Consider the following 25,551-nt stretch of genomic DNA (forward strand, 5'->3'; position numbering starts at 1 on the left):
AGATTTTTAACTCAATAGGGAGAAATGAGCAAAGGACCGAGCAGGACAACAAAAATAGCTCTAAATACGAATACGTTCCACGCTCAACAAATGGGGAAAATTTAGTTTCTGGTCAGAGCTGCAAATGAAAATAATTTCATACTGTCTCCTCTTACCTATCGAGTGGCAAAAAAGTCAAAAAGACAAAAAAAAATGTCGGGCTGTGCCGACAGCTCGGAGCCCGGGGCCTGCTTCCGATTCCGTGTCTCCCTCTCTCTCTGCCCCTGCCCCGCTCTCTCTCTCTCTCTCTCTCTCTCTCTCTCTCTCAAAAATAAAAACATTAAAACAAAAAAGACAGAATACACCGCATTGGTAAAGTTCAGGAAAATGGACACTTGGATGTACCACCGGTGGGAATATTATAAATCAGTGCCAACCTTCCGAGGAGGAAGTTGGCCGTATCACCAGATGCTTTAAAAAGCACATTCCTCAACATACAGGGCTCGCACTTCTAGGGATTGACTCCAGGGAGTCAATCAGAGAGACGTGTGTGGCACGTTTAAGCATCGTCTGTAACCGTGGAAGCTTCGAATTGGCCCCGATCTCAGTGGTAGAGAAGGGCTTAAAAAACAGCACGGAACATCCATTTGGTGGAGTACCGGACGGCCGCAGAGTAGGCCTGCTTTCGAAGGACGCTTAAGGATGCAACGGCGAGCTGCGAAGGGTCAGGCCAGCAGCTTCTACAGAATAAACGTCGTGACCCACGTGTATCTTTCAGGTGTGAGTGAGTCGTGTCATCTGTGCGTTGACGAGGTGTGCATACGGCGTGAGCCATTGTTACTCCCAGGGAGCGGAGCGCTGGTTACTTTCTTCTTTCCTCTTCGCTCCTACGTTTGCCCAGTTACCACATGACTTTCGTAATCAGAGACAATGACGTTTTAAAGAAGTCTCTGTGACTTTTCTAACGCACGCTGCGGACAGTCGGAGTGAGTGGTTCGTACTGAGTTCAGAAATGGTGCCTTTCTGTTTGCGTTTTGGTTTGGTCTCACGGTGTAGCATTCGACTGCTGGCCCCTAGGAACGTAGAGCTTCTGGAAAACAAGCCTGCGTCAAACCAGCCTGAGGCTGTGCTGCTCGTTCCTTGGTGGATAACTACATTCTTAGCACCTGTCACACTTTGTGCCTCCCCCTGAGACTCGAGACCGAGCTCAGGCTGCATCCTTCTCCTGCCCCAGGACTTAGCCCAGACCGGGGTCGGAGGGTATATTTCAAGAAGACTGGACGGACGGATGGACGAAAAGAAAGAAGGAGTGAAAAGGATGAACGAGACGAGAGTAGTTGACCTAGGGAGTGGACGTGGGAAAGAATTTCTTGCCAGAATTTCCAAAGGCGTTTCTAGGACCTGCTTTTCCAGAAATCTTTTCAGATGGAAGAAGGAGTCATCTGCCCTGGATGAGGTGGCTGGAGTGAGGTCATTGGCACACTCACCCTAGAATCAGGTCACGGGGCCGGAGGCCGGGAGGAGGAGCTCCCTCTTCACTTGCACGGAGCCTGGTGAACGTTCTCCAGGAGTCGTGTCCCCGCGGCCCCCAGCTCCTTAGTCGCAGACCACGACGCGCTTAGAAAGGATGAAGATTTCCCGAGCACCAAAGTTGCCGACCGTGGCAGTCTCTCAAGGTGCGAAGACGCGGACCTCACGGAGCAGACGGGGGTCTCGGGAAGGACCCTGGGGAAGCCGCGTGCAGCACGTGCGCGTCCCCGCGAGCCTGCCGGGTGTGCGCTCAGAGCCCTGCCTGGGGCCGCCGACCCCACGCTGCGCAGGAACAGCACAGCGCACTTCGGCGTGTCCAGAGGCCTTCGTGACTCGCCTCGCTGCCTTGTGTACCGCGTGGGTTTCACCTGAAGTGTTTGGGGTGCGACAGGGAGGAAAGGCGGGGTTCCGAAGACCGTCCCCTTGCCAAATCCCGCAGCTGCTTCGTCTGAAGACGCGGGCTGTGCTCGACAGAATGAGCAGGTGAAGAAGCACCCAGAACGGGTTGCGTTTTGTATCTCGTGAGGTGTGTCCAGAGCCCGAAGGAGACTTTGACCTTGGGAAGACGTTATTTGTGGCCCCCACCGGGCTGTCATCGCCCTGTGGCCTTGCATTTCAGACGGACGTCCAGAGTTGAGCCTGTGTTCCGGTGGCCGTCCTCTGACCTGCCTGGGTCGTCACCTGGCAACCCGTGGGAGACCTCTGGCGAAGGGGCACTGTGTCCGCACAGGGCAGCAGCGGTCAGGCCCGGGGGAAGGGGAGCCCGAGCAGGGCCCAGCTGCTCCCGCCCGGACCGCGAGGTCAGGATGGGGGTCGCTGTCGGTGCCCGCGTGCCTTCTCGGCGGTGAGGCTGGTTCCTGCCTTCACTTTGCTGCCGGCCGGTCAGGGAGCCTCGGCCACGGCGTGCCAGAGGCCGAGGTGTTTGGGGGTCTCGGCTGGAGTCCGCGGTGGCCAGGCTGGTGCTGTCCCTTCGCCAGACGGCTCCGCCCCTGCGCCCGCTCACCTCGAGCAGCCCCACGAGCTTCTTGTGCTTTGCTCGTTGAGCACGATGTGCCTCCGGTTGAAAATCTCCAAAAGCTGCTTTGTCTGAATCGAGGCCACCAGCCCACGAGGCGGCGGCCGGCTCCCTGCTGTCTCTTACCCGCGGCCACCCTGTCCTGCGTCTGCACATCAAGCCTCGGTGTCCTGCTCAGCCCCTCGGTCTGAAGCCCCGGTCAGACGGCAGAGCCGTGACCTTTGCTTTGAGACCCAGAGCTGTGGTCCGCGAGGCCTTTCGGGGCAAAGCTGCCCTTCCGTTCCCACCATGGGCCGGGCACTTGGCTGGGCCCTGGGGACCCTCAGGCTGGTCGGGCCCAGTTCCTGCCCCTGTAGGTCCGGTCCAGTGGAGGGGGCAGGTAGGCGTGCGGGTCACAGCAGAGCCCGGGGTCAAGGGTGGCAACGGAGGCACAGAGGGGAGAGCCCGTCTGCTGGGAGTGCCCTCCTGCTCGCTCTGGCGACCCTCCCCGAAAGCCTCGCCGGCAGGCAGAAAGTCACAGTCGAGCAGGAATGTCGACAGGAGGGAGACAGAGGGATTTCCTCATTGAGAAAAAGCCTGGCAGGTGTAGGGAGAGCATGGATGGGGGCTGGAGGTTGAACAGTGACCGCAGCTCCCTTGGTGAGTGCTTGCCATGAGCGAGGCTCTAGGAAAGGTCCCCTGTGTGCTTTAGGCTGCTGAGCTTTCACGACGCCCTCCAGAGGTGCTGGCCCCGTCGTCATCCCCGCGGCACAGACGGGACACCGGAGGGCACGCACGGTGCCGTTGGCAGCCGGCAAGTGGGAGCGCTGGGCTTGCGGGTGCCCTTGCCGCGGCGCCCTGCTTTCTGCCGGTGGGAGGGGTGCTGGGCCGGCAGCCACGTGCGGTTCTCCACGACCGGTGGGGGAGACGCTGCGTGGGCAGGAGGGGTCCCGTCCGGGGACCAGGCTGGGGTTTGGAGCCTGCTCTACACTGAGCATCACTGAGGCCGCTGCCGGTTTTTAAAGATCGTTCTGCGTGTTGAAGCCAAGTGGAGGGGGAGCGGGGATGGGCCCGGAGGCCTGGGGACCGGAGGAGACTCACCCAGGGAGCCACAGGCCTGAGTCGGAGCCAGGCCGTGCTGATGGCAAGGGGTCGGGGGTGCCGGGAAAGCAGGTGCGGGCTGGCCGCACGGCCGGTGGGGCTCGGGCTCCAGCCCAGGACCGACTCCAGAGTCCGCGTGTTCAAGGGTCACGCGAGATTGGCTCCCCTTACGTGTGTGCAGATCCATAGCACAGAGTTCAGGTACTCGGTCGTTGTCTTACGCCATCGTCTCTCAGGACAGTCGCCCACCCTTGCTCGGCCCCCCGTGACTGCTCTGCTCACCCTCGTCCCCCCCAGACCGGGTTCCCTCCGTTATTGTATGTCCTGCCTCAGTGCCACAGTGACCCTTAACAGGCCTCTTCAAGAAGGGGGAGTGGGGGCACCATTCACAAGCCCCCGACGTGGCTGCTCCTGGGAACTCGCGGGTCGCGGGGCTCCCTGCCTGAAGGGGCCCGAGACGGGCTTCCGTCCTGGGCGGCCTGCTTTCCTTTTCTCCCGCTGTGACATTTGTAGTTATCCCTGGAATTCAAGACTTTCACTCGGGTGGCATCCAGTGTCAGTCTGTTCTCATTAATTGTAACTGGTCCTGGCTGACACCCCCCGCCCCCGACTCTGTCTTCACCGTGGGGGGCTCGTCTAGATTTTCCAGGCCGCTGCTGCTTCCCGGCCTGCCCCGCTCACACCTGCGGCCACATCGATTTCCCGCGTCTGCCCCCTCCCGCTTCCACTGGTTTCTTTATCCCCTTCTTCCACATTCTGGTGGAGTTTCTCAGTCCTAATCCCCTCTCCGTGGTTCCCATTTAACTTTGCAAAAACTCTGTTGTGGTACATTTCACGTGAGCTCAATGCTTGTTGAATTAAAGCTGTGTCTTTTTTGTAAATACGGTAAATTTAGGGGATCCCCCCCTTGTTTTTAAACTAACTTTTTTTTTTAGTGGGAACATGCACTGTGATTCCTTCACTCAGTCTCCTCTTTTTCACATGCTTGTGATTTTCCCATGGGGCTCACCTTCCAGAGGCCGCTGGGCGGGCGTCCACTGTCGAGGCTGGAGGCTGGTTCCATCACTGACCGTGTGGGTTCCGGGATGGCCTGTCAGGCCCGACCAGGGCAGACGAGCAGTGCTTCCCTTTACCAGTACATGACCGGGGGTCCTTTTGTCTGCACCCGACGACAGGGTGGGGACAGGGAGGGGACAGGGAGGAGACTGAAGTCACAAACAGCCCAGATGGGGCGCCCTGATGCCTTCTGGGAGGTGTGGGTTCAAGGCTGGCTCTCCCTCATGACTTCCCCCATTCCACACTTGTCTCCGGCCGCCATAGCTCGAAGCTTGTAGGTTGGCCGTATCGGGCACCCCAGGTGACCTTAACCTTCCTGTACGGGGACTTGTGTCTTGCTCAGCTCTCCCCTTGGTGGTCTTGCCCAAACCACCCCCACACAGGTCTGCTCACGCTTGCCCGTCTGCTTATGGGAACCCTGCTGGTTTCTGATGCTGACGCACACTTGTCCCGGCTCAGGTTCTGGTCCTTTCCACGGTGACTTGGGAGGCCGGGGTGGTTAGTCAAGTGGTCTCAGTTTCCTCTTTTGGGCTTCAGAGCTCCGCTTTGCGAAGTGGAGGGTCCATTTCTTCAGAGTCACCAGCAGGAACGCTGAAATTCAGCATTTTCCCAAGTATCTTCCGAGATCATGTGTCCCCGGAGAGGCTCCGTGAAGAAAACGCTCTGTGGTCAGTGACTTGGGAAATTTCACGTCCTGTTTTTCCCTCGTAGGGAAGCATATCCCAGAGGTGCAAACCAAAGTCTCTGAGAAGCCCTAAGTGATGAAACGCCTTTATCTCTGTTTAAACTATGGTTTCCAAATGTGTTTGGCCAGGGAAACTTTTTTTTTTTTTTTTGCCTAAAACTTATTAGTATTCCTCGGGGAGTATTTGGGAAGTGTGCTATGAACAAGTGGCCTGAATTCCTTGCAGCAGAAGGTGGTTGTTTTCTCCCCCTGCGTTTGGCAGGGTGCAAAACTGTGTCTTAATTCACATGTGAGGATGTGGGTCCCAGGACAGCCTCCACCCAGCGTTACCGAAAAACAGGCCAACTTTCCATGAGCATCTGCGCGGGGTTAGTGCAACCCCGGGTAAGAAATGAACACACATTTCTGGCCGCTGCTGAGTTTTACCCCAAGCAGAAGTTTCCAGTTACATGTCATTCATGCTGTTGTTTGTATTAGTCGGGATTTATTTAGACCTGGCATTAGCGAAGCGGGTTTCCGAAAGAGAGGTGATCGAACGTAAGGCAAGCTGAGTTTGTGAAACCGATTAGGGAACTACTGAAATCTGTTAAAATGGCTGCAGTTATCCTGTTCCTATTAAAACCCACTTTGCTCAGAGCTGCGGGTCCTGCCAGGAGGCGTCCCTTCCAGACACCCTTCCTCCAGGCCTGGCCTCTGGCCTCCTCGCAGCCCTGTGCCCCTCTCTGTGCGGTGCTCTGGCTCTCTGTGCCCCCCACCAGCCAGGCGGCTCCTTGAGGGCGGGAGCCGGGCCTCACGTGCCGCTAAACCCCCAGGGGAGTCCGGACGCTGAGGACCAGCTCAGACCTGGCTGAACCTGGCTGACTGCGTGGCTGAACTGCGACCTGGCGTTTGGACCCCTGGAATGTCAGAGCCAAGGAGAACCTTGAGCTCACCTCGGGCCAGCCCTCTCTGCAGAGGAAGCCCCGCAAGGCAGTGTCTCCACTGACCCCGGTGTCTCTCCCCTGCCCTTAACCGCAGCCCAGGCCCTCCAGAGGGACACCTGCAGCCAGGCAGAGCCCAGCCACCGCATGAGGCCGCCTCTGTGACCAGTCTAGGGATGGCACTTTCCGTGTCACAGTGAGGGTGAGAGCCGGTTGTATCCAGTTGCCCATGCTGGGCACTGTGCCAGATGCTTAATACATACTGCGTTGCCCCATGCCCCCTTCACGCTTCGTCGCCCTGTGCCCCTGCACTTCCCATTGTACAGATCACAACTGTCATGGTCCCGTCTTCTGAGGCTCTGAGAGGCTGGGCGCTTTGCAGTCAGTATAGGGTGGACCTCAGATTCCCAGGTCAGGACTCCTGTCACCGCCGCTGGGGGGCCTTTGTCCCCAGCAAGACCACTCTGTTCCCAAAGACTTGTCTCCTGTCGAAGCTGGTGTCAGCCATGGTGACCACGCTCCCTTGAAGGCCTTCTTTCCCGGGGCCAGGTTTGCCGCTCGGTGCCCTCGCTGGGAGGCTGACATCCTTGTCACCAGCATTCTGGGTACAAAGACAGCACGTGCCTCCCCGTGTCCAGGGGTGACCCCAGTGCTCAGCCGCCGCCCCCTGAAATATGCCCCCGGAAGGACACACGTGCCTTCTGCGCCACGGGCAGGCCATGGGCCGCCCTCCGAAGGGTGAGGAGAGACAGTGGAGCTCAGCCAGCCTGGGGCGGAAAGTTCTTCGTTCTTCTGTCTCGAGTATCTGCCCTTCGCATCGTCCCCCCCTTCCCACGGGCCAGGTTTTCCGGGTACGAGCTGCCGGAACCAGTTTGGAGATGCGCTCCCACAGATGGAGCAAACGGCCCCCAAGTTGGGGGGCCTTGTAGGTGTTTTGAAGGGGGGCTTGACATCGGGTGGGGGCCGCACCTTCAGGGGGTGCAGGGCAGAGCACGGCCAGGATGGGTGACAGGGGAGGGGCGGGCGTGGATGTGGGCAGAGGGCTGCAGAGCTGCGGCAGGAGGACGGTTGTGGGGGGGCAGCTGCGGGGGGGTGTCCACAGTCAGGGGCCATTGGAGGAAGGAGCAGCCCCTGCTGGGGCGGTGGTCATGGGGAGGAGGGTCCTGGAGGCGGCCAGGTCACAGAGCCTTCAAGAGGCAGGTGGCCACGGGCTTGGGTGGCAAAGAATCATTTCTAAGGACTGAGTGGAAGGAGCTCAGTTCGAGAAGGTGAGCGGAGGCAATGGGGGCCTGACGTTCGTGGGGGAAGAATACGGAGCAGGAAGTGGTGGGTGGAGGGTGACAGCCGGCCGGGGGGCAGGTCACGGCCGTGGCAGGGAGGGCCCTCGGGTGCCCAAGGCAGCAGTGCTTTGGGGAGGCAGTGAGAGCACAGCCCTAGGCAGGCACGGGGACGACAGACTGCTGGCCATAGTCCCCTTCTGTGCCACTGGGGGTTTCGATTCTAGAAGCCAGCTAGTGGGACGTGTGCCTGTATCTGTGAACTTGTCACAACCGAGAGCTGAAAATCGCAGTGAAGTCCCCCCTGCCCGGGCGTGCGGAGGACCGGGGGTTCAGTGTTCTTGTTCTTCCCTTGGAAAACAGCCCACTGCTGTCCATGGAAACCCCTCCCTGTCAGGGAAAGTGACAGCGACTCGGCCTCACATGGCCGGGGGCCTGGGAGGCCTATGGTGAGGTGGAGGCCTGGAGAGGGGTGGCCGATGTGCCCCCGACTCCTTCCTCCCAGTGTCTGCACTGCACCTCTGTGGGGCGTTAGTGTCACAGCCCCTTACCGGCCAGTGCTTTGTTTACAGGTTATGATTTATTGGAAAGAACGCTCTCGGTCCAAGTTTATACAGAAAATACTCGTTTACAACTTGCCTTTTAGGCAAAAGAAGATGCATGTTAATTTGCATGATTTAGGGGCAGTTAATTTGGAAAAGGGGTGTTCCATTTCTGCCAGATGTTTTAGAACTAAACTCCTACCATCTCGGGTGCATTTTCCCTCAATTTGGGGATCAAAGGGTAGAGTCCTTATTTTATTATTTTATTTTATTTTATTTTATTTTATTTTATTTTATTTTATTTTATTTTATTTTATTTTTTAGTGTTTTTTATATTTGAGAGACAGAGCATGAGCAGGGGAGGGTTAGAGAGAGAGGGAGACACAGAATTCGAAGCAGGCTCCGCTCTGTTCTACGTTATCAGCATAGCGCCCAATGCGGGGCTCGAACCCACGAACTATGAGATCACGACCTGAGCCGCAGTCGGATGTTTAACCGACTGAGCCCCCAGGCGCCCCACGGGGTAGAGTTCTGATGTCTGGATTTAAGCACACGGCACCCATGGTCCTGGCTCTTAGGTACCACCTAAGAAAACTTCCCAAGTGTGTGAAGCCCACATTTTAAGTATCGGACACCATGTGCTTGCCTTTTTTTTATCCTGTTGTCTTTAGTTTTTAAACAACTATTGCAAAAACAGCCCATCTTCATTAGAGAAATTTAAAAAGTCTATAAAATCTTGAAAAATATAGTCAAATTCACCCACAAATCCATTTTTTTTTTATTTTTAAAAGGTTTTAAAAGCCTCCAAATAAGTCTCCCTTCGTACCCTGGTCCTACGCCTGAGAACCGACTGGGAACACCCCCATGCTTCATCTTCTAGGTCTTTTTCTATGTAAGAAAACGGTCGGAGGTCATGTTATACATTTTACGACACAGCTTGTGTTTTAACGGGTCACGAATTTCATGAATATGTTACCAAGCTGGTACATACACCACCAGTCCATTCTTTTCATTCCTTTAAGTGGCTGCATCAGATTTCATCGGCCATTCCTCAAACGAGAGCACTGAGATCATTTCTAGGTTAGGGCTCCGGCTGAGGGATGACCTTGTATGCGATTCTTTACCCTTGAGTGTGGGTTTCTGCAGGGAAGTCTCCGCGTTGGTAGAGTGATGACCCAAAGCCCCTTTTCGTAGATACTACCAAGTTCACCTTACGAAGCTGGAGGCCAATGTGTCCGTTTTTCCACACTCTTACCAAGAATGTTTCCATGCTCTGGTAAGTTTTGCCAGTCTGATGGGTTGGGGGGGGAAGGACATATTTTAAATTGAGTTTTCTTCATTAGCAAAGTTGAGCATCTTTCCTTGGTGCATTGACTATCTATCTGCATTTCCCCGTGAGTTGCTTGTTCATGATGTACGCCCAGTTTCCTGTCGGGGGATGTGTTTTCCTCGTTCACTTAGAGAGGGTCTTTATAACATTATAAATATTAATCCTCTGTTTATTGTATGTTGCAGATATTTTCTTCTGGCCTGATGTTTAGCTTCTGATTTATTGTTTTTCATGCACAGAATGGATGAGGCACACAGAACACAGTCTCATCTCTCTCTGCTGATTCGGAGCTCTTATGACAGAGTTCTAGTGCTGGACAGGAATTCACGTGACAATTCAAAGATGTCCTCAGGGCTTTTCAGCCCACTGCTGCCTCCCCTGTGGCTGTTGTTTTGTTGGTGGTTTGTTTCGGTGGTTGTTTCCTTTTACACTCCATAGGATCCACTGTCCTCAAATCCACCTGCTGGTGGCTGACGCTCCCTTGCATGTGCCTGTTTTCATCCTGTCCCCATCTGGGGACACAAATTGCTGTTTGTCATCCTTCATGGTCGAGACAATCAAACAGCCCAACTTGCTGGTATCCCGCGTGAGAGGAAATAAAATAGGCTGTGAGTTGGGGACTGGCAGCCTTTCCTGAGAGCAGAGCGTACGGACTATACCGAATGGTCTTTGGGACATCTGTGAGGGGAGCGGGGAAACGTCATTCTGGTTGCCGAGATGATAACGGGTACTTCCCAGATGGATGAGGTGCTTTTGCAGGCTTCCGCCTTGCATGAGGGACCCCCTGTCGCCTGGGGGCACAGGGCCTGGACGTGTGTGTAACTGTGCCAGACTTCCGTGGCACCACGCTGAACCCTCCCCCCAGCGCCATTCCAGACCCTTCCGTCCGCAGTGCCCACCAGTCCCACCACTGACCCACCCAATTCTCACAGACCCTTGTCCCTAAAGCCTCCCCCAGCGTTCCGCCAACAACTTCCAAGCCACTTTATTTGTGTCGTGTTGTCCTTGTTATGACAGCTTGTTCGCATCTGTTTTCCCCGCGTACGTGCTGCTCCTGGAGAGCAGGGGCCACATCACGCGCATTTCTGTGTTATTTAAGCTGCAGAGCACGGGGCTTCGGACACGGCGGGAAGCCTGGTGAATGTTTGGTGCCTGAATCTCTCTCTACATCTCCCAGTTACACACCCCGCAGTTTCTATCCAGGAGGTACCCAGATTTACCGCTGTCACTATTTAAAATCTTTAATCAGTGCTACTGAAAGAATTTATGCAACTTTACAATAAAACACTAAGTGCGAAAACAGCAACGGCAGATAGGTTTTATTTGAAAGCCCACTTAAAAAAATTTTTTTTAATGTTTATTATTTTTGAGACAGATACAGAGCATGAGCGGGGGAGGGGTAGAGAGAGAGGGAGACACAGAATCCGAAGCAGCTCCAGGCTCTGAGCTGTCAGCACAGAGCCCAACACGGGGCTCGAACTCACGACCCGTGAGATCATGACCTGATCCGAAGTCGGACGCCCAACCGACTGAGCTACCCAGGTGCCCCATTAACACATGTGACTCTTGATCTCAGGGTTGTGGGTTCGAGCCCCACGTTGGGTGTAGAGATTACTTACAAATAAAATCTTAAAAAAAATAAAGCTGTGGCTTGAAATGCTTTTATTATTAAATTGGGGAAAACTAGGAATTTAACTTATGAAAATAGAACTTATTTAACCTGTGAACAAGGAAAAGATAACAAATTACCATGAGCTAAGTAAGAAGATGGAAGTAATGAAATAAAAATGAAAAAAATTAAATCTGAAAAGAGAACTATTGTCTTATTGACAAACAAGTCTTCGTGAAGATGTGTAGAAGAGACTCTGAAAGCCTAATTCTAGTTTTATAAAAAGAATGAAAATAAATTGATGTTAAGAATGAAGAAATTTATCAGAAAAAGTTTAAAACATATAAACATATAGCATGTGTAATTTAGATTGATGCATGTTAAAATCTTTAAGAAGAAAGCTAATTTCTGGGAAAATATATAACTAAATTTGAATTAAGAAGGGAGAAAAGATCAAAGCCAGCCAAGACATTGTAAAAACTGACAAAGAATTGCTCCCTAAATGGTACCAGGCCTGGAGGTTTTATGGGCAAATTAATAAACACTTCCAGAGTATAGGAAGAGATAGAAAGTGCACTGCTTTGTTTTTTAAAGTTAGCACGACTTTGATACAAAACTGGTAAGGGCATATTAAAAAAAAAAAAAGTATGAATGCAATTTCATTTGTAAATATAAGACACTAAATACAAGGGTCAGCAAATCAAATGCACGATTGCAAGGTTGCTTGAGTGGTTTAACATTAGAAAATCTGTTCATGTCATTAATTATCCAAAAGACAAAAGCTATATGACAGAAATTCATTTCAGTTAGCAAATATTAAAAATAGATATCTTTAGAAACTAATGAAAGAACCATATTTCCTTAACATGGACGAAACGGTCGTCAACACCTTACGGGACGTGGAAGCATGGGAAGGGTCCGGGCCCTTCACTGCAGGGGCCAGTGCTCCCCGGCCCCCTCACACAGCATTGCTGTGAGACCCCCCACCCACAGCAATCACATGAGAAGAGGAAAGAAGACACAATTACTGCTTGAAAGGAAGGAAAGAAAGAAAAGTAAGATGAAATTAACATTACTTGCAGAGGATGTGATGATCTCCCAGAAAAACCAAATCTAACCTACGGAAAATGTTTTAGGAGATTGAGTACAGAGCCATTTAGGAAATTCTAGAAAAAAAAATCAGTACCAGTTAGAAAAATACAATATGAAAAATACCCATTTATGAAGATAGCGACATTACAGCATACATGTTAAAAATATTGACAGACATGTGTAAGAGTACTGAGACACCTGGGGGGCTCAGTCAGTTAAGTGTCTGACTTCAGCTGAGATCATGATCTCGCAGTTTGTGGGTTCAAGCCCCGCATTGGGCTCTGCACTGACAGAACAGGCCTTCTTGGGATTCTGTCTCTCCTTCTCTGTCCCTCCCCTGCTTTCTCTCTCAAAATAAATAAAAATAAACATTAAAAAAAGAAATGCGTAGGATTAAACTACCAAATAATACTGAGGGACACAAATGACCTAGCTAACTAGAGCATCCTGCAGTCTTTGAGACAAAGGTTTAGCATTATAAAGATTTCAGTTAGTTCCAAACCAGTGTAGAGATTTGATACAGTTCCAATAGTTGCCCCATTGAGATTTCTTCTAAATGAAAATTAATTCTCAAATTCATACAGGCCAATAAATATTAAAATAGCTAATAAAATCTCAATACGCTGCTGGGGAGTAATTTCTGTACCAAATATGAAAATACGTGTGTTAAAACCTGAATAGTTAAAATGTGCCACGAAAGTACAAATCAAGTTATTGAACAAAAAGACCCAAAAGAGACCCAAGTATTTTTAGAAATGGGCTATGTGATGAGGGGAAGCATTTCGGCTAGTGGAAAAAGGAAAAAATTGGTCAGTACATAGTTTGAGGACAACTGACTAATCATTTGGAAAAACATGATGTCAAGCATATCAAAAATAAGTTTCAGATTTATTAAAGACAAAATACGAAATTTGAAAGTACTCTATGAAAATATAGGTGAATATTTTCCATAACCTTAGGGTAGAGGTCATTTCAAAAATTTTGTTTTAATGTTTGTTTCTTTTTGGGAGACAGAGAGAGCACGAGCAGGGGAGGAGCAGAGAGAGAGGGAGACACAGAATCCGAAGCAGGCCCCAGGCTCCCAGCTGTCAGCACAGAGCCCAACGAGGGGCTTGAACTCACAGACTGCGAGATGATGACCTGAGCCAAAGTCTGATGCTCAACCGACTGAGCCACCCAGGCGCCCCTGGTAGGGGTCATTTCAGAGAATGAACCCCAAAGGCCAAACTTACAGGGTAAAGACTGACCGTTCTGATCATCTATTCTTTAATAATATTCTGTTCAAACAGTAAGAAAATACTTTTGGGGTGCCTGGGTGGCTCAGTTGGTTAAGCGTCTGACTTCATTTCAGGTCCTGATCTCACGGTTCGTGGGTTCGAGCCCTGCGTCAGGCTCTGTGCTGACAGGTCAGAGCCTGGAGCCTGCTTCGGATTCTGTGTCCCCCTCTCTCTCTGCCCCTCCCCCACTCATGCTCTGTCTCTCTCAAAAATAAATATAAACATTAAATTAAAAAAACAAAGCCAGAGGGGTCTAAAAAGTGACATTTTCAGGATGTCCAGAGGACAGTGTGCATTTCTCTAAACCCAAAATGAGATATTCCTTTTCCTTTAGAAATGACCCTGCAATTCTCAATTTAGAGTCTTGATCTTCTGGGGCCATACACTGAATCAATCATTTCTGCAAGGCGTCAGATTTTTCCTAATTAGGGAAGAAGGATCGACACTATATGCTAAGAAGGAAGCAGGACCATTTTATTCTTCTGCAGAGAATCTCAAAAGCCTTCAGACCAACAACCTAACCAGGCAAGTGGAGGCTCCAGGATCTGAATTGGAGCTATAGGTGGGATATTTCCCATGTGCATTTATTTAACAGAATGGACTTAATCATTAAAATAGAGTTAGTCAAGGGGCGCCTGGGTGGCTCAGTCAGTTCAGCGTCCAGCTTCAGCTCAGGTCATGATCTCACGGCTCGTGAGTTTGAGCCCTGAGTCGGTCCCTGTGCTAACAGCTCAGAGCCTGGAGCTGCTTCAGATTCTGTGTCTCCCTCTCTCTCTGCCCCTCCCCTGCTCATGCTCTGTCTCTCTCTCTCTCTGAAAAGTAAGTAAACATTAACATTTAAAAGCAAAAGAAAAAATATACTCTTTAGAAAACAAACTTAAAAAGTAACTTGTGTGAGCCCCGTGTATTCTTAGCATGTAATGAGAGTTTGGAAATCCATGAAAAAAAAAACGATCCCCAAGAGCTCTTTGGTATCAAAGAGTCTGCACAGGCTGTCCCCTAAAGAACAAATGGAAAATAAATATATATTCAAATGAAATAAAAGAACAGCAAATATACCCAATAGCGAAGTACCGTTTATGTTCTCTGAGCCAGCAGTTTCGCTTCTAGGAACTTTTATAGGAAAGAAGTCCTCGATCTGCTGCAAGTCTTTGTCTGCAAGGGTGCGGGTGGGGCGTCACTCAGGTGAGCGAAAAGCTGGAACACCAAATGGCTAAGGACCGAAGGGTTCGGGTCCGACGCATCACCGTCCGGCCGTACAAAGGGAAAACGACAAACAGATGTTTCAACACATCGAGAGGTTTTCCCAGTAAGTTCTAAAGTTTCCAAAGCAGGTTACAAAACAGTTTGAGGGAAAAAGAAAAAAAGACCTTTTATTATACACAGTAAAGGGCATAAAGACTCTTCCCATAATTATGGGTAATTTTTAACGTTTATCTTTTATTTTTCTATAGTTTCTAAATATGCTCCACAAAGACAAAAGTATACCAAATTGTCACCTTTGATATTTTTTGGCTTTGGTGGGACTGTTTTTTTTTTTTTTTAATGTTTATTTATTTTTGAGAGAGAAAGAGAGACAGAGCACGAGCGGGGAAGGCGCAGAGAGAGAGGGAGACACAGAATCCGAAGCAGATTCCAGGCTCTGAGCTGTCGGCACAGCGCCCAACGCGGGGCTCGAACCCACGAACCGCGAGATCATGAGCTGAGCCCAAGTCGGACGCTTCACCGACTGAGCCACCAGGCGCCCCTGTTTTGGTGGGACTTTTGAGTGGCTTATTATTCCCTTCAGCTCCACCTCTTTGTGTTTCAAAATCTTTTTTTTTTTTATACACCAGCTCGATTGAGATATCATGCAGATATCATAAAATTCACCCATTTAAAGCATATAGTCTCTTGGACTTTGGTGCATTCGCGTAGTTTTGCAACTGTCCCCACCGCGAATTGTAGGATATTTTCGCCACCGCAACAAGACATTCCCTACGCGATGACAGCTAGCCCCCTTTCCCCCCAGTTCTAGGCACCCGCTTTCTAGATCCACGGACTTCCCTATTCTGGACGCTTCCCACAGACCCGTGCCGTACGTGATGCCTGTGTCTGGCTTCTTTCCCTCAGCCCGACAGTTGGCGAGGTTCATGCTACAGCGCGAGTCACGGCTTCCTCTTTGTTGTGAGTAAGATTGCATTGTCTGGATTCGCCCCATTCCGTGTGTCCCCTCAGCAGGTCCTAGGTGTTAGGGCTGTTGACACTCGTGGGGGCCCCGTGAGGAGTGCTGTTGTGACCGTTCGTGCACAAGTGCTCGTGTCATGGCTCTTGGACGTGTCCCTAGACGTGGAGCGCCGGTCACGTGGTAGCTCGGTGCTGAGCCTCGTGAGGAAGCTGCCAGCCTGTTTTCCGAGGCCCTGGCACCGATTCACGTTCCGGCCGGCGGCGTGGGAGGCTCCGATCTCCCCGCAGCTTCACCAGCATTCGTCACTGCATTTTTCGAAGCTGTAGTCATCGTGCTAGGTGCGAGGTGGCTTTGACTTGCATTTCCCGAATGGCTCACGATGGGCAGCGTCGTTCCTTGTGCTCATTACTCACTCGGGCGTCTTCTCGTTTGGAGTAACGTTCAGACCCCTTGCTCGTTTTCAGTGGGGAATACGTGTCTCTCTATTGCTGGGACCTGAGTGAAAGCCATGCTTCGAGATCCCGTGGGACCTGAGGACAGTGCAGAAGCAACACTGGGAAAACAGAGACCATCCAGATACGCGGAGGGTAACCCGAGGATGGCCCAGGACCGCCGTGTCCGAGGTGCGTCGGAACAGAGGGCCACCCTGAAGCCGCCCCGCCTCCCGCGGGCACCCGCAGCCGCTGGGCCCCAGTCACCGGAGGGGTGGCGGCAGGTGCACCGGCGGGCAGACCCGGGCTCGTGGGGGCTGTGGCACGGCCGCCCGGACAAGCGTCTGGCCCGCCGGCCTCGCTGCCGCCCCTTTCCTGGGGGAGCCGAGCCCAGGGTCCTGAGAGATCCTTCAGACCTAGGCCCCTAAAGAACCTGGTCCCTTCAGGAAGGTTGGCGTTACTGAAGACTTTCCGGAAACCTCACAGACGCACCGTTGGATCCCGTTCCCTCCGTGACTTGCCCGCATTGAGACCCAACCCGTTCATGCAGCAGGTTGCGCTGCACTTCTGCAAAGCCAAGGAATTATTTCAGCGTGACTTTACCTGGTTGGCCAAAAGACATTCTCCCAGGCGCGCCTGTCCGCGTGCGTCCCGGACCGGTGTCTCGGGCCCCGTCCCACGTCCTCCTCTGCCCGTCTAGGCTGCCGCCCCTTCTGACCAGGACTCGTTTCCTTTCCTTGGTTGGCATAAAACCAAGGCATTTTCTCATGCTCGCGGAGCGTGTGGGGGAGGACCTTAGACGCGGTGCAGTAAGGACAGCCTTCCTCCGCCCCACCGAGCGTGGGGCCGCGGTCTGGCATCACTTCCACTGTGTTTTACTGGTCACAGTCGTCACAAGGGAAGCCACCTTGAGCCCTCGGTGGAAGGGACGTGGAAGAGAATTTGTGGCTATTTTTTTTCTCTGCGGAAGTTCTCCGTCAGCGCCTGTTAGATGAAGAACGGACTCTCGAACGAACCGCAGCGCGTCTGGTAGGCGGTGTCGGGTATCGGCCAGGGAGAGCCTGACCCTGCGGGGTCCCCCCAGAGGCTGGAACTGAAGCCACTTCCCTTCACGCCGGCCACCCCACAGCGCCCTTCGCACAGGCCCCTCCGCTCCCCGCCCGGCCTGTGGCGCTGTGTCCTGATCCCACGTATGGCGGACACGCACCTGTGCCCACTGCCTTCCTTGCCCACAAGCCCACCGATTCCCAGCAGCTGGAGAGCGAGGGCAGAGAAGAGAGAAGGCGGCCGGTACCCAGGCCCCGGGCTGGGAGCTCCACGCACATGGTCTCCTTCGGCCCTCGCCACGTCCCCGCAAGGGGGGCTCGTTCGCCCCTTTCGCATGTCGGGAACCGAGGGTCCTGTTGGGTCGCTCCCGCGGACACCTCGGGCGCCCAGCCCTGGTCTCAGCCCCAGCCGCGGCAGACGGGTCCTGGGGAGCTGAGACCCGGCCCGGGCTGACAGCGCCCCACATCGCGGTGTGGCATCTTACTACTTTCCACACCAGCGGCTTCCCTGAAGGGATGGCGCCTCGCACAGTCGCGAGCAGAGCCCGGAGCCTGGAGGCGCTAACCCTCGGCTGGGCTCCCCCTCTGTCACACCCCTCCCTTCCTCGCGCCCTCCTCCTTGGCCTGCCTCCCACAGGAACCGTCCGCACCGAGGTCCTGGCCTCAGGCGCCGATTTGGGACAAACCTCACTTGGCCAGTTGCGGGAAAAACTAGGGTTGGGACCGCGTTGAGTCCGTGACACCTGAAGAACGGCGTGCGTCACACGGCCCCGGAGCCTTCGCCACTGACGGCCGAAACCGATGGAAGACGATGGGGGTGCGGGAGAGCGGGGGTTAAAGGGTGCACGGGACAACCCCCACGGGCCCTGAACCTCTTTCTGTGCGCGCTCAAGTGAGGCTGTGGGTCAAGGCGTGCCTGAGCAATCGGCGAGTGAGGACGTGAATCCTTGCGAGTAAGTTTTGGAACTCGTCCTCGACAGTAGGCGCCGTGCCCCTCATGAGCACCGCGGCGTGCGGCAGAATCCGAAGCAGGCTCCAGACCCCGAGCTGTCAGCCCAGAGCCTGACGTGAGGCTCAAACCCACGAACCACGAGATCATGACCTGAGCCGAAGTCGGACGCTTAACCGACTGAGCCACCCAGGCGCCCTGAAAGACCTTTCCACTTGATAAAGATTTCTAGGTAGGCAGGTTTTTGTTTCCCTCTCTCTCGATACTTTAAAATACACGCACTTGCATTGTTTCTGTCAAGAAATCGACTCTTCTAAAACGCATTTCGTTGTCTGTAGGTCAACGTGTCCCTTTCCCCTGGATGCTTGGAAGATTTTGTCACTGGTTTTCGACAAGTGATGCTGTGTGCTGCTGAAATTGTCATAGCTCCTGTGCTTGGGGTTCGCCAGGCTTCTAGCATCTGTAGATTCATACTTTGTAGTAAATTTGAAAAGTGTTCAGGCATTAGTTGTTCAAATATCCTTCCTGTCTCCCTTCTCTCTCTTTGGAGACCCCAGGTGCACATATCAGGGCACTTGAGGTTTCCATGGCTCACGCACTGGTGTGCATTTCTCTAAAAAATCGTTTTGTTTCTAATGTGGGATCGTTTCCAGTGCCGTGCCTTTGAAGCACATCCCTCCTTTGCCATTAATACATCCAGGACACGTTTCATCTCACACATTATAGTTTCCATCTCCAGGAATTTGATTTTGGTCTTTTAAAATATCTCCCTTGGCTCGACTTAACTATTTGAACATACGGAATGGAGTTATAAAAACAGTTTCAGTGTGTTTGCTAATTCTAAGATCTGTGTCACTTCTGGGTCTGTTCTGCCTGGTTGATCTTTTCCCTTATTTATAGGTTATATTTTCGTGCTTCGTTCCATGCCTGGTAATTTTTTATCTGGTGGTAGACATTGTGAAATTTAAGCTGCCGGCTTGGAGACTCTTAAGGCGAGAAGTTGGGGCGATCGTCGGGCACATTTGCTTTCCATACCTCACAGATGATTCTTATTTATTGTCTCATATACAGTGTCTTGAAAACCATTGTTTCTTTTTTTTTAATACTTATTTTTGAGAGAGAGTGAATAGGGGAGGGGTGGAGAGGGAGAAGGAGAGAGAGAGAGAGAGAGAGAGAGAGAGAGAGAGAGAGAGAGAGAGAGAATCCCAAGCAAGCTCCATGCTGTCAGTGCAAAGCCCAACACGGGCCCGAAACCCACAAACTGTGAGATCATGACCTGAGCTGAAATCAAGAGGGAGACATTTAACGGAGAGAGCCACCCACGTGCCCCCAAAACTATTGTTTCTTAGATCTGTTTGTTTCCGGCTGTTTCGGGCAGGAAGGTAAATTGGCTGGAAGTGTAAGTCGTGGGCATGCATATTGTGGACGGCTGTCAGCGTGACTCACACCTTGCATGCCCCGCCTTCCGTGCCAGGGACCCACGTTCCGTAGTGTCCAGAATAAAGGAAGCGAGGTCATGGCAATGGTCATACCTAGAGCATCCTGGGAAACCGTTTCCAGGGGAATGCCCCGGCCAGAAGCATATTCAGAGGAGTGACAAGGAGAAAGGGACACCTGGGCCATTTTTGAAGGAAGAATGGTTAAATTGAAGCAAAAGGATGTTTGGCCGACTTGGGGGACCGCGTACCCTTTATCTGTTGGAAGGGCGAGTGCAGACAGGTCGAGGGCCTGCAGGTGAAAAGTCAAGAGGCAGTCATTAGGTACGCGGTGACCATCCCACCTCTGGAGGCCTTGTCGTGTGGCCGTGGCTTCCTGCGTTCAGGATGGCTGCAAGGGCTCCACCATCACGCTTGGGCTCCCCAAAAGGAGGCTCTTTCCTGAGAGCCTCGCGCAGGGACTTCCGCTCACGCCTCACAGGCCAGAGCTGCGTCCCTGACCACCGCCACCTCCAACGGGGTGGACACAGCCCCTTTGAACAAACCTGCGTTCTGCCGGCATGGAAGAGGGAGCGGATGTACGCGTACGCGGGACGAAGGGGGCGGGAACGTACGCCGGAGGGGGAGGGGACAGACGCGGAAGGGGGAGAGGTCACCAGCCGTCCCCTGCGGGAGGGGAGCCCAGGGGAGCAGGCGTTGGCAGGACGATTTGGGCAGGGTTGAGTCTGACGGCGTGAGACAGGGGTGAATCTTCCCAGGAGGCAGGTGGAGTCAGGGCCTGGAGCTCCAGAGGCAGAGCGAGTCGGGGACGGTCTCGGGTCCGGTTACTGTGTGCCTAGAAGTGGAGGCAGGGGGAGAGGATCAGCGGAGACGAGGCCGGGAGGCCCAGGCTGGGGGGTGACAGCACGTGCAGTGGCGGCTGTCAGGGCTGCTCCGTGGACCCCGGGCGTCCCGAGACCGTCTCAGAGGCGCGCAGAGTTGAGACGCTTTCCCCGGGGCACTGAGACGTGGTTGGACCTTTAAACTGCGTCCGCTTTGCGCGGGTGGTGCGTAAGCAGTGGCGGGTAGACACACTTGTGGAGCCTCAGCGTGCGTCAAGGCAGTGCCACCAACCTGCCGTCGTGGTCACCACACGCTTGCAGTGAAAGACAGTGTAACATTTTTTTAATGCTGGTTTCGCGTAAGCATGTCCTTGATGAGGCTGTAAAAAGCACTGACCGGATGGGACCCTGAGATGGGAAGGACGCACGCACACAGCCACTTGCGCTGCATATCCAAGCATAGTGGTTGTGTCCGGGAGAAGCACATGTGCAGTTGTTTGAGTTGTGAGCCCAACAAGTTGCTTTTTTTATGACACGCCATTTTTTACTTGAAAGAATGACTGACAAACTGTGGTTTATTTAAACTTGCATATTTGGGGGGCGCCTGGGGGGCTCAGTCAGTGAAGTGTCTGACTTCGGCTCGGGTCATGATCTCATGATTCGTGAGTTCAAGCCCCACATCAGGCTGCTTGGGATCCTCTGTCTCCCTCTTTCTGTCCACCCCCCTGCTTTCATGCACGCGCGCGCACACACTCTGTCTCTTTCTCTCAAAAACAAACGTTAAAAAATAAGTAAATAAATTTGTGTATTTGGCAGATATTTTTGTAAAAAATGAAAACGAACCTGTCACCTCAAGGAAAATGATGGTATTTGCTGTCAGTGATACAATTAAAGTTTTCTGGTAAGAATGTGAATTTTGGGAAACTTGTGTCCACCACCATGGTCTTGACCAATACCTAGGAATGTTTCTGATGAAATATGCCATGGTATTAACTAGCAAGTCAGATTTTTAAAATATCATGTATTCTAATGTGGCAACATTTAGATCTGTGTGATTTGATGGACCAGTATTTCCCTAGTGATCAATACATTGTGTTCCAGTCATATATCAGTAAAAGGCCCATTCAAAGTGTTAGACCAATCTGTTATAGTGTAACAGAATGCTGAAATACTCATTGATACAGTTTTTATTTTTACATTGCAGTTGACCTTAAAGAAACAACCACTTGTCAGGGCGCCTGGGTGGCTCAAGTTGGTTAAGTGTCCGACTCCGGCTCAGGTCACGATCGCACGGTTTGTGGGTTCGAGCCCCGTGTCGGGCTCTGTGCTGATGGCTCAGAGCCTGGAGCCTGCTTCGGATTCTGTGTCTCCCTCTCTCTCTGCCCCTCCTCCACTCACGTTCTGTCTCTCTCTGCCTCTCAAAAATAAATAAACATTAAAAAAAAAAAAAAAGGAGAAACAGCCACTTGTCAAGATTTAGGAAAGCATCAAAGATTAACATCCACAATGATCTGAGAAAAAACTCCTCCCTTCTCCAGCTACCTGTCTGTGTGAGGGCACATTTTCTTCATATACCTCAAGTAAAACAATATATTGTAATCGACTGTGTGCGTAACAGATGTTAGAATCCAGATGTCTCCTATGAAGGCATTAGATAGATTTTCAAGAATACCAAAGTGATTCAGGGATAACTTGTCTTTTAAGAAGGTATCTTATGTGATCGAGAAATCTCCGGCATTTCCAGTAAGATCGGAAACAAGGCAGGACTTCCCAACCTCTCTACCACTCTTCAGCGTCGTAAGAGATACCAGCCCGTTCCCTTAGATGAATCAGAGGCAACTAAATGTGTGAAGAAGGAAAAATGACGTCTTTTCAATTCTGTGATAGTTCACCTGCAAAAGCCCAGTGGGCCAGTCACAAAGCTAACTGAAACAGTAGCACAATTCAGTGAAATGGCACACCACGGTGCTAACATACAAAATCAGTCGTCCCCGTACACGTAAATAATAAACGGAAGTCGTAACGGTAGAGCGAACCCCCTTTAAATAGCAACAGAAGACGATTAAAGACTTAGGAATAATTTTAGTAAGTGTATAGAGTCCAAATACATGCGAGGAAAATTTTAAACACCCCCCAAAGACACAAAAGCCGGCTCAAACAAATCGGAAAATGCCCCCCGTTCTTGGGGAAGATGACTCCGCGTTACAAAGATGTCTGTTCTCATGAAGTTAATTGATACATTTAACGCAGGCCGGATAAGAAAACCAGCAAGCTATTTTGTGGAGTGAAGTAAGTTGGTACTAAGCTTCATGTAAATACCTGAGAATAGCCTAGAAAACACTGAAAAAGTGTAAGAGAGGAACAGCCTTACCAGATACTAAACCCTACAATAACGCCTCTAGAATTAAAATTGCACAGGACTGATGCTTAATAGACCGCTGGCCAGTAGAATAGAAGAGGAAGCCCAGAATTAGATCCAAAGGTGTATGGGAATTTATCGTAGGATAAAGGCAACATCTTAGATCACTGCGCTGTTAACAAACGTGGATGGACAAACAGCCATTTGGACAGAGACAAGATCGGATCCCGTAGCCAACGCCCCACACGAGAATAGTTTCCAGTAGATTAGGGATCTAAATGTAGGAAGTGAAAGCATGAAAACATCAGGGGAAAACACGGGTGAGTTTTGGTGTAGGAAATGGCTTTCTGGAACTCCATAAAAGAGCTTGCTGGTATTTTAAGAACGATGGTGGTAAAAGAAAAGATTGATGAATCTGACTCCATAAAAACTAAAGTTCCGTCGCCATATGCAAAGCCAGAAGACGGCACCAGCCGGGAGACCATATTCACGACAAGGACTTAATCCCTTAATATGTGACGAACTCTTGAGTATTGAGAGGCAGAAGGGCGCCTGGGAAGCTCAGTAGGTTAAGCGGCCGACTTCGGCTCAGGTCACGATCTCACGGTCCGTGAGTTCGAGCCCCGCGTCGGGCTCTGTGCCGACAGCTCGGAGCCTGGAGCCTGCTTCGGATTCTGTGTCTCCCTCCCTCTCTGCCCCTCCCCTGCTTGGACTCTCTCTCCCCAAAATAAATAAACATTCAAGAGAAAATTGAGAGTCAAAGGACCAAAATCCCAGTAGGAAAATGGGGAAGGGACGGAACAGATAATTCACTGAAGGGCAGGATCCAAAACTGGTCCTCACACGTATGTGACGGCACGCTCCGCTGGCCGAGACTGGGGGGACGCAGGCCTCTCGGACACGTTGTGGGAACGCTCGTCGGCACGCCCCTCCCGGGGGAAGTTTGGCAACACCCAAACCTAGGACGGCACCTGCCCTGCGCCTGGCAGTCCCTGGGACGGGTGTCCTCTGGGTGAATTTGCAGGCGCCCTTCCTCGCAGTTGCTGGAAGACGCACGAGCACAAGGTGGTTCTTTGAGGCGTTGACATTGCCCAGCGTGAGAAACACCTGCACGTCCGCACGCGGGCAAGTGGTCGATGAGCCCCGGTACCTGCGGCCTGGGAATAACGAGGGCGTGCGTTCCGGGACCTGCTGTCCGGTGAGGTGAGCGAAAGCCCGGGAGTGCCTCAGGTACGCTCCTCTTCCCCGTCCAAAGGAGAGGAGGTAAGAAAATGACGCGTGTACCTGCTCCTTTGGGTAGGAGAGAAATACAGCAGGGGCGAAGCAGAAACTTCAGGGACCGGCTACCTGCAGGAGCGGACGGGACGGAGCGCTGGGAACGGAGCGACGCTTCTCTGGCTCTCAGAGCCGCGGTCGGCGGTGAGGGGCTGTCCCCGTACTTGTGGGGTTGCGGCCCCGGAAGCTTTGGGGTGACCAGTGTGGCGGTATTTATGGTAAGCTGCGCGGCGTAAGAGACGCTCGCTTGCTTCACTAAGGCGGGAACCTTGCCCCACGAGCGACGTGCGTTGCCAGACCCCCGCCGGACGGGGCAGAAGACTCTTTTCCGACCAGAGAACAACGAGGGTTGTTTTAACCAGGTCCTGCCTCTCCAGAGCACCGGGGTTTTGTTTGTTGTTTAAGGATTTTATTTTTAGGCGATCCCCGCGCCCAACGTGGGGCTCGAACTCGCAGCCCCGAGATCCGGAGTCTAATGATGCCCTGGCGACTGAGCCAGCCGGGCGCCCCAGAGAGCTCTGGTTCTCAGCGCTCGGTAACCATCCCCTTTTGTCCTTTCGAGTCCGTGCAAATGAAACGTTTACGGCACCAGAAATGCCCACTTGTGCTTCTTCCCGAGGTTTCTTTTATAGCTGGACGTCCTGGCCAAGTTTGCAAATGTCCAAATGGATGCTTCACGCTCCATCTTCCTCACGATCTTGCGTGTCACCCACAGACGCAGGTGTGAGGCCCCGGGAGGCCACCGGAGACGCCGGCCGGGCGGGTCCCTTCACTGCCGCCTCTCCAGACCCTGGGTGGCCCACGCGTATCTGTACTTTTGGCTGCACTCGTGCGTGCCTGGGTGCTTCTGCCCTTTTCCATCCGCCTTGGGCAGGCGTGGACGAGCCCGGCTTGTCTCGTTTCAGGGATGACTATACCTGAGGAGGACGCGGACGTGGGGCAGGGCAGCAAGTATTGCCTCGTGGCCATCGGAAGACTCCAGGTGAGGGAGGACAGCAGGAGCGGGTGGGTGACTGCCCCCAGCCCTGCGAGCCCAGCGTCCTCAGGGCTCCGGGCCCCTCGCCGGGCAGGGCGGAGGCTGGATGTGGGAGACAGCAGGGATGGCAGGACGCCAGCCCCTGCTGGCCACCGCGGGCCACAGTAGACGCGGCTCGGGGGAAGCTAGCCTGTCGCGCTCCTGGCTCCCAGGTCTCACCGCCTTCAGACACGTGGTTGAGAGGCGTCATTCACGTATCCACGTGTGATAAGCATTGCTTATTCCTCATAGTGGTGGGGGGGGGAGGGGGGGGGAGAGTGAAGCCTTGCAAACATTCGCTCCACAAGCGTCTACTGTCCAAACGTCTGACCCGTCCTGTACAGCCATTTGCCATCCTGAGTCAGGGGAAGGTGGGGAAGGGAAGACTAGGAACACCTCTGAGCACCAGCTGCATACCCTGTGAGATCGCAGGGGGTTCGTTGTTCCGGTGGGGAAACTGAGGCTCAGAACGTAAGGTGGCCCAAATATACAATTAGTCGAAGGCGAGGCCAGGACGCTTTGAATGTTAATTTTTTTTTTTTATGTTTATTTATTTTTGAGAGAGAGAGACAGACAGAGCATGAGTGGGGGAGAGGCAGAGAGAGAGGGAGACCCAGAATCCGAAGCAGGCTCCAGGCTCTGAGCCGTCAGCACAGAGCC

General features: G+C 52.6%; 1 protein-coding gene across 10 annotated transcripts in view; it reads left to right on the forward strand.

Annotated features, from left to right (window-relative positions):
- ARNT2 (aryl hydrocarbon receptor nuclear translocator 2) overlaps positions 1 to 25,551 on the forward strand; it is a 145,797-nt gene that overhangs the window by 87,571 nt on the left and 32,675 nt on the right. For all 10 annotated transcript variants that reach the window (XR_009263742.1, XM_058736360.1, XM_058736358.1 and 7 more), the window contains one exon: positions 24,782 to 24,858. Coding sequence is in view for 9 of the 10 variants with exons in the window: in XM_058736360.1 (XP_058592343.1) it covers positions 24,782 to 24,858 (77 nt within the window). In the remaining variant the exon portion in view is untranslated. The remainder of the gene's footprint in view (positions 1 to 24,781; positions 24,859 to 25,551) is intronic.

The sequence above is a fragment of the Neofelis nebulosa genome, chromosome 7, assembly GCF_028018385.1.
Source record: "Neofelis nebulosa isolate mNeoNeb1 chromosome 7, mNeoNeb1.pri, whole genome shotgun sequence".
NCBI lineage: Eukaryota > Metazoa > Chordata > Mammalia > Carnivora > Felidae > Neofelis > Neofelis nebulosa.